The sequence below is a fragment of the Argopecten irradians genome, chromosome 15, assembly GCF_041381155.1.
Source record: "Argopecten irradians isolate NY chromosome 15, Ai_NY, whole genome shotgun sequence".
NCBI classification, from domain to species: Eukaryota; Metazoa; Mollusca; class Bivalvia; order Pectinida; family Pectinidae; genus Argopecten; species Argopecten irradians.
In genome coordinates, this window is record NC_091148.1 from 6415626 (window position 1) to 6428074 (window position 12449).

The following is a 12449-nucleotide window of genomic DNA, read 5'->3' on the forward strand; positions in this document are numbered from 1 at the left end:
CATTGACAGAAACGTACAGGTAAATAACATTGACAGAAACGTACAGGTAAATAACATTGACAGAAACGTACAGGTAAATAACATTGACAGAAACGTACAGGTAAATAACATTGACAGAAACGTACAGGTAAATAACATTGACAGAAACGTACAGGTAAATAACATTGACAGAAACGTACAGGTAAATAACATTGACAGAAACGTACAGGTAAATAACATTGACAGAAACGTACAGGTAAATAACATTGACAGACACGTACAGGTAAATAACATTGACAGAAACGTACAGGTAAATAACATTGACAGAAACGTACAGGTAAATAACATTGACAGAAACGTACAGGTAAATAACATTGACAGAAACGTACAGGTAAATAACATTGACAGACACGTACAGGTAAATAACATTGACAGAAACGTACGGGTAAATAACATTGACAGAAACGTACAGGTAAATAACATTGACAGAAACGTACAGGTAAATAACATTGACAGAAACGTACAGGTAAATAACATTGACAGAAACGTACAGGTAAATAACATTGACAGAAACGTACAGGTAAATAACATTGACAGAAACGTACAGGTAAATAACATTGACAGAAACGTACAGGTAAATAACATTGACAGAAACGTACAGGTAAAATAACATTGACAGAAACAGTACAGGTACAATAACATTGACAGAAACGTACAGGTAAATAACATTGACAGAAACGTACAGGTAAATAACATTGACAGAAACGTACAGGTAAATAACATTGACAGAAACGTACAGGTATAACATTGACAGAAACGTACAGGTAAATAACATTGACAGAAACGTACAGGTAAATAACATTGACAGAAACGTACAGGTAAATAACATTGACAGAAACGTACAGGTAAATAACATTGACAGAAACGTACAGGTAAATAACATTGACAGAAACGTACAGGTAAATAACATTGACAGAAACGTACAGGTAAATAACATTGACAGAAACGTACAGGTAAATAACATTGGAACAGAAAACATACAGAAGTAATAACATTGACAGAAACGTACAGGTAAATAACATTGACAGAAACGTACAGGTAAATAACATTGACAGAAACGTACAGGTAAATAACATTGACAGAACGTACAGTAATAACATTGACAGAAACGTACAGGTAAATAACATTGACAGAAACGTACAGGTAAATAACATTGACAGAAACGTACAGGTAAATAACATTGACAGACACGTACAGGTAAATAACATTGACAGAAACGTACAGGTAAATAACATTGACAGAAACGTACAGGTAAATAACATTGACAGAAACGTACAGGTAAATAACATTGACAGAAACGTACAGGTAAATAACATTGACAGAAACGTACAGGTAGTAACATTGACAGAAACGTACAGGTAAATAACATTGACAGACACGTACAGGTAAATAACATTGACAGAAACGTACAGGTAAATAACATTGACAGAAACGTACAGGTAAATAACATTGACAGAAACGTACAGGTAAATAACATTGACAGAAACGTACAGGTAAATAACATTTGACAGAAAACGTACAGGTAAATAACATTGACAGAAACGTACAGGTAAATAACATTGACAGAACGTACAGGTAATAACATTGACAGAACGTACAGGTAATAACATTGACAGAACGTACAGTATAACATTGACAGAACGTACAGGTAAATAACATTGACAGACAACGAACAGGATAAATACATTGACAGAAACGTACAGGTAAATAACATTGACAGAAACGTACAGGTAAATAACATTGACAGACACGTACAGGTAAATAACATTGACAGACACGTACAGGTAAATAACATTGACAGACACGTACAGGTAAATAACATTGACAGAACGTACAGTAAATAACATTGAAGCAGAAACGTACAGGTAAATAACATTGACAGAAACTCCCATAATATAACCTAATCCCAGAGATTAACTAGCGGTAAGGATGGCAAAAGCTAGGTTATGCCAAGGAAAGATGTTTTGATCAATGACTTCACTTTGCAGAAATAGATGAAATAGTCGCACATATGTAACGAAATGCATTGGGGATAGTTGATACAATGGGACTTAATACACGAGAAAGACCAGTATCTCCAGTGGTGATGGAACTGAACTCTTTGAAATCTTCCCGCTGAAATGACGTTAGCTTGGGATATCATCTTATGACATCATTCCATCACCACCAGAAACAAAAGTCCCTCACAAACGTTATCAGATATCATATGGTACACAAATAAGTCCCATTAAATTAACACGCCATATTTTTATGACAATTGAAGATGATTTGATGAAATTAATTTTGATATCTTAATTGTTCTGAGGTTAAAAGTTATAGTTGTTTTATGGTTGGTTGTACACAAGCAATATGTCCAAATTCAAATTAAATGGGCCCAACTATATTTAGACTAGCTCATTTTTATCTAAAAATAAGCAGGGTAGTTTCCGCTGATACGAAATGATATACTACAGGGAGGTAAAACACTTTTATTTCTATTTATAGACCAGACAATTGATATACATATACATATACAGACGTAATTATAATGTGTTTAATCAACCGGATATGCAGGTTATATTTTAAAATGCAAATACGAGTTCATATATTGCGTAATTCATATTGCAATGCAATGTCAATTTTAAATCAGAAAATGCATGTACATGGATTTATATCTATTATGCTTACCGATTTATGTAAATAGTTTATATCCTGAATATCAAATTTCTAATACGTGCTTATTGTCAATTACATGTATTTACAATGCAATTAATGTCTGTCACTAAGTTCAGAAGATACATATACATCGACTTATTTTGTGCCTAAAACAAAATAATTACAATGTAAAGGAGCCTTTTAATGGATATCAGAAAGTAAATTTACGTCCTATTAACAGCCAGGGTCATGTAAGGACGTGCCAGTTTTGTTGGTGGAGGAAAGCCGGAATACCCGGAGAAAAACCACCGACCAGCGGTCAGTACCTGGCAACTGCCCCACATGGGATTCGAACCCGCATCCCAGAGGTGGAGGGCTTGTGGTAATATGTCGGGACATCTTAACCACTCGGCCACCGCGGCCCCAGTAAATATACGTGTTGTGCTCCATTAATATTATTTTAAAACATTTTCAGTCCGTAACAACTGTAAGAAGGTCATTTCAAAAAACGAGATAGCTTAACAAGTGATTAATGTTTTCATTTTCCGGCGTCATTTCAGTGACGCTACTTTCATATAACAGTTCATTACTGTAAAATCATTACGTAGGCGGCATTTCTATTTGTAGCTAATGACAAATAAATTATTAATAAACCTGTGTTTATCATTGGTATTATGTAAATATTATTGTGTAAATAAAAATAGAATAACATATCAGCACAGTATGGGTATGAAATCAAAATCTAAATATAGAAAGAAAGGAATATGTAATGACCACATATTATGATTTTCATTACTTTATAACATGAAATATATGTGGCTACTATCTTTCGTTGTTTGGAGGTTTCAAATTATTTAATGGGTAGAAATATTTTGATAATGATTGATTGTTTTGCTCGTGAACGGTTGAACAATATTTTGAAACAGACTAACATTAGAGTTCATTATACAATTGATAGTTATTATATGAATATTTAAATGCTACCTGAATGCATAATATTACATGTTATGCTTTGTGCCATCAGTCCTTCCACGACACCATAGCTTGTTTCTGCTCTAGCTGTGATCATTCCATAGTTTTCTACAGGAAATCATGTATCGATGTAAAATAGATATTTTTCGTCGTTTTGGTGGTACTACATATATAAAAACAACGAATTATTTTTGTACGTAACTTTGGAATCATATGTCAACCACGACCATTTCTATTCCGATATTACGAGAACTCCAAATCACGATAGAATGTACTATCGAGCATTACATATGGAAAGGGAGGAAGTGACAGTAAATATCACAGGTAAAATTTATTTATTCGGTACTGGAATTAAAGGGTCAGTATTGTCCACTCTGTACTGGACAGGCAGTGGACAATGAAAAATGTCCAGGTGATTGACGGTCAGTCTCTTAAGAATGTGTCATTGACCACTCGGATATCAAAATTGTGTTTATTTCCATTCGCCAATTTAACAATGCGCTTGTTTTCAAAAGAAACTTAATTGTAATGTAATTTTGCATTTAACAGTGTAAATCAGAATAGAATGATGAAAAAAAGACAATGAAAATACTCCATTTCCGCAATATCAGTCTTAAGTTGATGTTGAAACTCGCATGTATTATTATCATCAGTTAATTCTATCCATATCAAAGTTTATACGCAATGTCTTGGCTAAATCATCCGCGATTCTCTAGGGATTACTATCACTGTGGTTATAACGACAGTGGTAGTAACCTCTGGAGTATAGAGGATGTGGGCATTTGCTGTTCGTTATATGTATATAGAAACTTCAAGATAGTTTGTTGTTATCTAACAGTATTTGTCTCGATGAAGAATGAGATCATATATAGTTGGTGTTTTATAAATGGACAGTAAAAGCTATCGCGTCTATTGTATGTATCGGAGGTCATCGTCTGAAGAGATGTGACCCTTACTAAACAAAACACGTTCGACCACTGACGTGTTTAAACCGGAAATACTGGGAACCTATATAAATTATATTGAAAATTTTGAGTGTGTATCATTTGTTAATATCATGGGGCATGCTGCAAGGTACGTTTTTATAACCATCTCTTATTGTCTGTATTTTACTGCTATTAATATACAGTTCTGATCATGACTTTGTTTTTATCGTCCTCGAATACATTTTAATTTTGTTTTTATCTTCTTTCGAGAAAAAAATTCACAAAGTATATTAAAAATGATGACAATTAAAGGCCCATTACCTTTCCGGAGCAAAATATAAAGGTTTCTTAAAAACATTAGTAACACCAGAAAATGCATACCGATGATCTAAAATAAGGTTACGACACCAAACATATGCAAGATTGCCTGCGTAATATATGAAAGCAGTGGAGAATCAATTTGCTGTTTTGCCGTCTGGCTCAGTGATAGTCAACTACCGCGCGGTATTTAGGACGACGGCGGGAAACATAATACGACCCGCGTTATGAAAATAAACATATTATTTATTTTAATCAAATCGTTCAGAAGGTGATGATAAATGTAGTATTAACGGTAAGTTAATAATTTTTAGGACTCTACAAAATTATCGATCTTGTTTTACATTCCCATTTTAAAAATCAAAAGCCGTTTCGGAAAGGTAGTGGGCCTTTAAAAAGAACATCTGTGAAGCAATGCTTTTTAAATGACATAGCTTGATGTACAAGTATTTTACGTGTAAAAATAAGGACGAGTATAAGATTATCATTCAACTGCAACATTATATGATGCATTGTTACATATACTGACTGCAGGTGATTTTTCTCTATGTACTCCGACTTTCCATAACCTCATAAACATGGAACATGAAAAATAAAGATAAAGCTAATTAATAACTAGATTTTCATTTTTCATCTATTTTTTCAGCAAAAGTGAAACTTACGCTTACCACAAAGCAAAAGCAGACGATAATGTTTATATTAGGTCAGAGTTCAATGCAATGGATACAAACAAAGACGGCAAGTTGACCCGGAAGGAGTTGGCCAGGTTGCTGATTTTCCTTGGATACGACGGAGATTATGATAGAATAGAGGTATGTAACCCAGAAATAATTATTGATAATTTTAAATAATTTAATGTTTATTAATAAATCAGATCTTAGTTTGTATGTTTTTTTTATTGATAAAGCGGAGAATTATTTATATTGTATCGGAAATAGTTGTCTGTTTCTCGCGGTAGCAAAATGGTTAAGGTTTTCTGGCATGAATATGATTAGTCGTCCATCTCTGTGTTGCGAGGTCGAACCAACATGGGACAGTTGTCAGGTACTAGTTGTCGTAATACGGTGACTTTCTACGGGTACTCCGGCTTTTCCCTCCCACCTCCTAAACCCAACACGTCTTTAAAATATGCCTTTACCATAGTCGATAACAGCAGCGAAAGGCCGTCGTCAACAAATTTCAATTCCCGCGAAATTTTATTTCAATAATGAATTGGAAGATATCGAGCAAAAACTAGTTTCGTCTTTTAACGGATTATCGCATTATTTTTAGTCTTTGTAAACATGTTTTTTAATTTTCAGTTTTATCTTTCATTTTAGAGGTCATTAGTCATTAGTCAAACAAAATCTCGGTAACATAGATTTTTGTATGGAATATTCTAAGTATTCATTCCGCCATTATATTATTTTATGTTTTTGTTTATTTATTTATTTATTTTGTTATTTTTTTATGTTTTTCCTGGTTAGATAGGATAGATATATGTGATATATTTATTACAGATATTAATTCGAGCTCTAAACAAACACAGTTTTGATTATGTGACACGAGATGAATTCGTAGAGATGTTGGAATACAACCCGGATCTGATGAGAAGGCGAGTACCTTTAAAATTCTCAATATGTTTTAATTGCCAGTGTTTGTGTAACACAGTTAGACATTTCTAAGACTGTCACTGATATAGATCTATATGGGCTACTTAATGCTATAGGAAATATAGAAGTTAAGAAAATATCGGTCTCCAAGAAGGAGCACATTAAAGTTGAATCGTGTATACTAAGATTTATTGTGACTGTAGCAATTACCGATTGAATATGAGTGATAAACGCTTTTATTAATAAAATGTTTTCTCTAACAGAACCAGCAGGATGCGAGTCATTTTCGGCGCATTCGATGACAAAAAGAATGGATTCCCTGATAAGTCCGTCATCGGTCTGAGACTAAAACAGATGGGATTTACCGTCACGGAAGAGATGAGACGGAAGTTTGATGATTTAGATGAAAATAAAGACGGAAAAATTAGCTACGAAAAGTTCTTACGTAATCATCTTGATGTCAGAGGCTTTTTGTCATGATTTTACAGGGTTTCGCCGACCTAGCTATACCTATTCTATGTTAGCAGAGATATTCTGAGCTTTAATATATATATTAATTGCTAGACCAATATTTCAGTACGTAGGGTCCATCGACGCTCTGAGTGATTTGGAAACTTTGGTCGCGATTATTTTTTAAATAATAATTAACCGGTGCATATCGTAAATCGTCGTATGTCGAAAGAAGTGTTCAACTAAACTGCCTAATATTCTTGCCTCCACTAAATTTGTGTACGAAATCAGTATATAAATACTTTACACGACAGTCCAGGGGTGTAGAGATCGAAAGTGATCGGAACCCCTGGAGTATCGAGGATGATCCTGTGGTTGATATCACTGACGTTATATCCACTCCTGATCTTTCTCATAATAAAATTGAAGGCACCATGTTCAAGTTTTTCAAATTCAGAAGACATATGTAATTTGATCTTTTGATGTGCATCAAAGGAAATGTATAATGATACATTGTGGTTGACTGTATTGCTTTGATGGGGGTGTCATTCTCTGTAATCTTCAAAGAAAATCTCTGCATGCCTGTGATTGATCAGTTATTTTCTCTTGAACTCTTTTCAATTTTACTATGAGATAGTCCAGGGGTGGATATAACGTCAGTGATAGTAAACCCTGTCGTATCGAGGAAGACTTTCCTATAGACCTTTCCCTTCGTTTGATACTGTATTACTGTGACGAAGTAAAACGAAGGGAAGTAACTCTTATCAGAGAAAATCGTGCGTGAGTAGGTCAAATAACATTGAAATGACTTGAAAGGAAACCCCTTTGCAGTTCAAAACGAAAATTATGCGTTTGTGCAATACTTTGTGATGTGTTTAACTTTGTCCACATATTTGTAAATAATATGATTTGTTTGCGGTTTAATTATTACCCGAGTGAAATACTTATACAATGTGAACGTTGTGGTGTCACGTGCAATTTCAAATTCTGGAAATTTATAGTTTTCTTTATTACAAGAGACTTGATTAAACTGGTGATGCCAATAGTCGCATCATCTCTTTAATAATTTCCGAAGATTCTCGGAAATTTCGTCCCTATGTTGTGATTGAATGTTACATCGAAATTGATACGTAGTGCCTATTTATAGTGTTTCCGTATTTGCATGATTTCTGAACGTTTGTATTTCATTATTTTTATGTATAACAATGAAAAAATAAAACATGATATTTCATTCCTATTGTGTATGTTGTGGTATTGTATCCATTGTATGAGACATACAAATCGGAACTTCATTAGACAATGAACCAGGAAGATGGTTACTTTTAAAGTAGCCCGAGATACTCTGGCCCTGACACCAGACTTAGACATTATGACAGATAGATGTCTGGTTTAGACCACAGGGACCTGGCACGAAAATTTTTAACCAACAGTATACATATATATGTATTATAGTATCAAGCTTGATACTATGGTTAAAAATTTTCGTGCCAGGTCCCTATGGTTTAGACATCTATCTGTCATAATGTCTAAGTCTGGTGTCAGGGCAATAATATCTCGGGCTACTTTTAAAGATAAGCCTATGGTACACAAATGTCAAATATTTATTGTTATTTGAAAATAATATACAATTCGAAGGCATTTATGTTCCAAGCTTGAAAACCAGTGTAGCACTAATGCGTTTTAATACAATGCAAGAAGGGAAGTAACTCGTCCTTTCTTGGGAAAAACAAGCATGCGCCATAGCGAAGGAAACACAACATAAATCATAATTCCACATAAATAAATGAATAAAGAAATATCAGAGTTTCGCACGTATATACAAAACCCGGTTACTTCACACGCAAATAAAATTATATTTTGATCTAGTCTCAGTTGCTTAGGTATATAGCACTGTACGTATTTACATGTACCTCGATGCTGAATTACTTAGTTGAATAGATCTAAAGTATCAGACATTAATAGATACACAGTTTTGCTTTAAAAATCTCTTAACAGTAGAATCAATCGTACGTTAATAACCGAAAAAAACCGGTTGTTTTTATATTCTTTTTGTTAATCGTCATGATTTATGGCGTAAACTAATACAAGAGGGAATCGACTTGAAAATGTTGAAAATAATATTTTTTTATACTAGTGAGTTAGATATTGTCCAACTTTATTTGTCATATTGGATTATTTCAAGGTTGAATGTTGTCACCAACATTGTTCTCTTTAATATAAACTTTATTTTTATTTCGTTTCTTATTCTTTGCAATAATTTACAGAAGTAGCGACAAGTATGAACACATATTTAAATAATAATATACTTTCTAAATCAATGGAATTAACAAGAAAGAAATAGGATTTGGAAACAAGTTTAAAACTTATATTAATCCATATTTTTCTCTTTATGTGTAAATGACTTTGGAATATATCTTTAACAGATAACTGCATATGATAAGAGACTTATTTTTAACTGATGAGCTAATTAGCTAAAGCTATTAAAGAACCATGCTCGATACTCCAGGAGTTACTATCACTGTCATTTATAACGTCAGTGATAGTTACCCATGGAGCATCGAGGATGATAAAGAACTTGAGCTAGATCATGAGTCCAGGTTCAATCCGTAATCCACTCGACCCTTTCAGGCAAGCGTCCGAAAGGGATTGTTGTTAAAGCAATTAGAATTTTTTTTTAAATTTTTACCTTTTTTAGCCAGGGTAGATAAAGAATGATAAATGTTCTGGTGGTCACTGCGGCCCAAAAGCATACATTTCAATATTGACAAAGATACATAAAAAGTAGATCAATGAGAAGCGATAGTTCAAGGACAGGCTAATTAGCAAGATTCCATTACGTGACAGTGGTAAGGTCGGGGTCACTTAGAGGACAGTTCTTCTGTCTCGAACACGTCTGTCTCAAAACGAGTATCTGAAGAATTAAGTTGTTAATATAAATATGGGTCAAAGGTGTGTACTTTTAACATTAATTACTCCAAAGATGTTTATGTATAAATGTATATTAATTTCTCTCATTCTCAAAATTAATATTTTACAACATTTCTTTGTTGTAATATACATGAGATGATTTATCATATATGAAAAAGGCAGAATTGAGAGTGGTTTTTTTTTAAACCCCAGCTCCCCGGAAAATGTTCGCCAATTAGCTTTTAGTCGGCTAATTTGTTAGAGTGACATTTATTAGAGCTTGATAAATAGGATATGTGGAAAACAGCATTATATTGATTCTATATGTCACCCATTGAAATGTACAGTGTGTTTAGCACTTTAATTGATCACGGACGTAAAATGTTTACCTGTGTCCTGTGATACACAAGTGTATGTTATACACACCTGTACACGGGTAAACTACGGGAACGTAATCAGAATCAGGTGAAAAACATTCAGGTGGAGATGTTTCAGTAGAAATCGCTTCCATGGATAACATTAAGAATAAGGTAAGATTTTATATTTTGTTTAAAATAGTTAGTATAGTGATTGTGTTTACATATTATACATTTTATTTGTTGTTTTTACCAAGAAATCGCAGTGAGAACGGAATAATTAACTTCAGCCCGAAAAAAAATTGTCAGTCTACATGACGTTCAATGCCAAGTCATGAAAGTCTAAATGGATTTTTACCAAAATTATTTGACGCATCCTTCAGGAACGGGGTGGGGAGTGATGTTTTTTTTTTTAAACCATGGATCTGACCCCCATACCGCCACCATCACCAATAGATTTGACAGGTAGGTACAATTAGGAATTAAAGCAAAATATTCAAAGTCTCCTCCTATTGTAGGATAACAAGATTAAGGGGAAATCGTTTAAGTTTCAAATGTACACTTTTTTTATTAGAATTACATTTTAGACGTCTCTAATAAAGGAAGTAGTTGGCTCTTTGTTTACCGCCAACTGAAGCCAAAATGAGTTTTGTACCTTTAACGTACACATGAAATACGATTTTTCGAAAAAAAAAATATAAATGAAGTTACACCATATTTGAAAAAAAATGTATTCGATCATGTTATATGAATAGATCAAAGACACAGTTCACTAGATCTAAATTTACTTAAAATTCTAAATTTCTAAATATAGTGATGCTCATGCATGTTATAAAGATAGATTATTATATAAATTACCATGACGCATGCGTGATATTCCTCTATACTCCCGTACTTATTCTCGTAAAGTTTGGCCGTATAAAAATTACACATTTCATTAAAACGAACAATCTGTTTGTAGAACTCTTGGAATACTTTTCTTAAAAACTTTGAATCTCATGACATCGTATGTATGTAGTTCACTAATCAGTGTAATCCTCAATGTATACTAAAAACGTTAGTTATAATTAGACCACAAGATAACTATTGGATGACTTCAGATCTAAGAAAACCTCCGATCCAATTATATATGTTCATGTTTAAAATAAAAGAAATCTTGAAATGTCTTAATGCTATGTCATGTTCTAGAATACAATATATATGAACGGCGATTACTGAGACATAAGAGATAGAAAATAGACTATTTTAGACAATCAAATGCGTTTGCCAGTAGGGTGTATTGTTAGCAATTTTCAACCATTAAAAAGGAGTCAAGTTTGTCATTTAGTAAAGCGGATAAGATATACGCCATATTACCTAAGTATAGTGAGTGAGACGTCAGAGGATACTCCGTCCACATCAATCATCTATATCTCAGGATGTCTGAGTCTGGTGTCCGGTCAAATGAAACTCGGATTACATCTGCATGGTATTTATTTCTGTCAGAATGTCTAATTTGGGTGTCTGGGTCAAATAAAACTCGGAATACATCAACCATCTTCGTGGTACATGCATTATCTTGAATGTCTAAGCCGGGTATCAAGGTCAACATGAACTCGGAGTACATCGAACATCTCCATGGTACCTGCATTAGAATGCCTAAGCCGGGTATCAGGGTCAATGGAAACTCAGGTCACACTGGGCAATTCTTTATTAGGTCGGGAATTCAGCTTTGATGACAGATGAAATAAATTGTAGTCGGCAAGTGACGGATAGTACAATTATCTTTTAAAGTCAGTAAAAACCTTTTAGCCAATACTGAACACTTTAACACCCCACAGAGATTCCATTTTAAAACATCTTCAAAATAAAGTAAAACCTAATAAATGGTATGATAAGATTGATCTACGTGCGCGCGTGCTATATGTTCTCATTTATGTTTATAAAGCGATCCATTCATTCTGTCATTTTTATGTCAAAATTAAGTGGCACCATTTAACACATTAACACCGACATTTTGTTCATTACAAAATGTACCTACCCATACTCAGTTAAATATAGCTTGGTACGTTCACTTGCTGATAAGTGACTGTGTAGCTGTATTAAGAGTATTTTCCTCTCCTGTTTGTTCTCTTGCCATCGCCTCACAAATTAGCCTTTCAACCTTTTGTTTCTACGAGTGTTTCTCGGTGTATTTTGCTTGTTTCGGGAAAATTTCCGACAGTCTTCGGAAATTTCCGAAGATTGTCAATTTTTTCCCCCGCTACAATCGGGAA

At 33.7% G+C, this 12449-nt stretch overlaps 2 protein-coding genes across 3 annotated transcripts in view; both read left to right on the plus strand.

Moving 5' to 3' along the window:
* The window catches only part of LOC138309215 (uncharacterized), a 31118-nt gene extending 22949 nt beyond the window's left edge, over positions 1 to 8169 (plus strand). Inside the window, exons 1-4 of one of the 2 annotated variants that reach the window (XM_069250369.1) lie at positions 4680 to 4719; positions 5536 to 5701; positions 6389 to 6483; positions 6745 to 8169. In XM_069250369.1, the coding sequence (XP_069106470.1) occupies positions 4703 to 4719; positions 5536 to 5701; positions 6389 to 6483; positions 6745 to 6961 (495 nt within the window). In that variant the 5' untranslated portion in view covers positions 4680 to 4702 and the 3' untranslated portion in view covers positions 6962 to 8169. Of the gene's footprint in view, positions 1 to 4679; positions 4720 to 5535; positions 5702 to 6388; positions 6484 to 6744 lie in introns of those variants that run through there. The other variant, XM_069250370.1, reaches the window with a different exon arrangement.
* A 2034-nt stretch (positions 8170 to 10203) lies between these two features.
* LOC138309277 (nipped-B-like protein B) overlaps positions 10204 to 12449 on the plus strand; it is a 126399-nt gene continuing 124153 nt past the window's right edge. The window contains exon 1 of the mRNA XM_069250448.1: positions 10204 to 10368. The gene's annotated coding sequence lies outside the window, so the exon portion shown is untranslated. The remainder of the gene's footprint in view (positions 10369 to 12449) is intronic.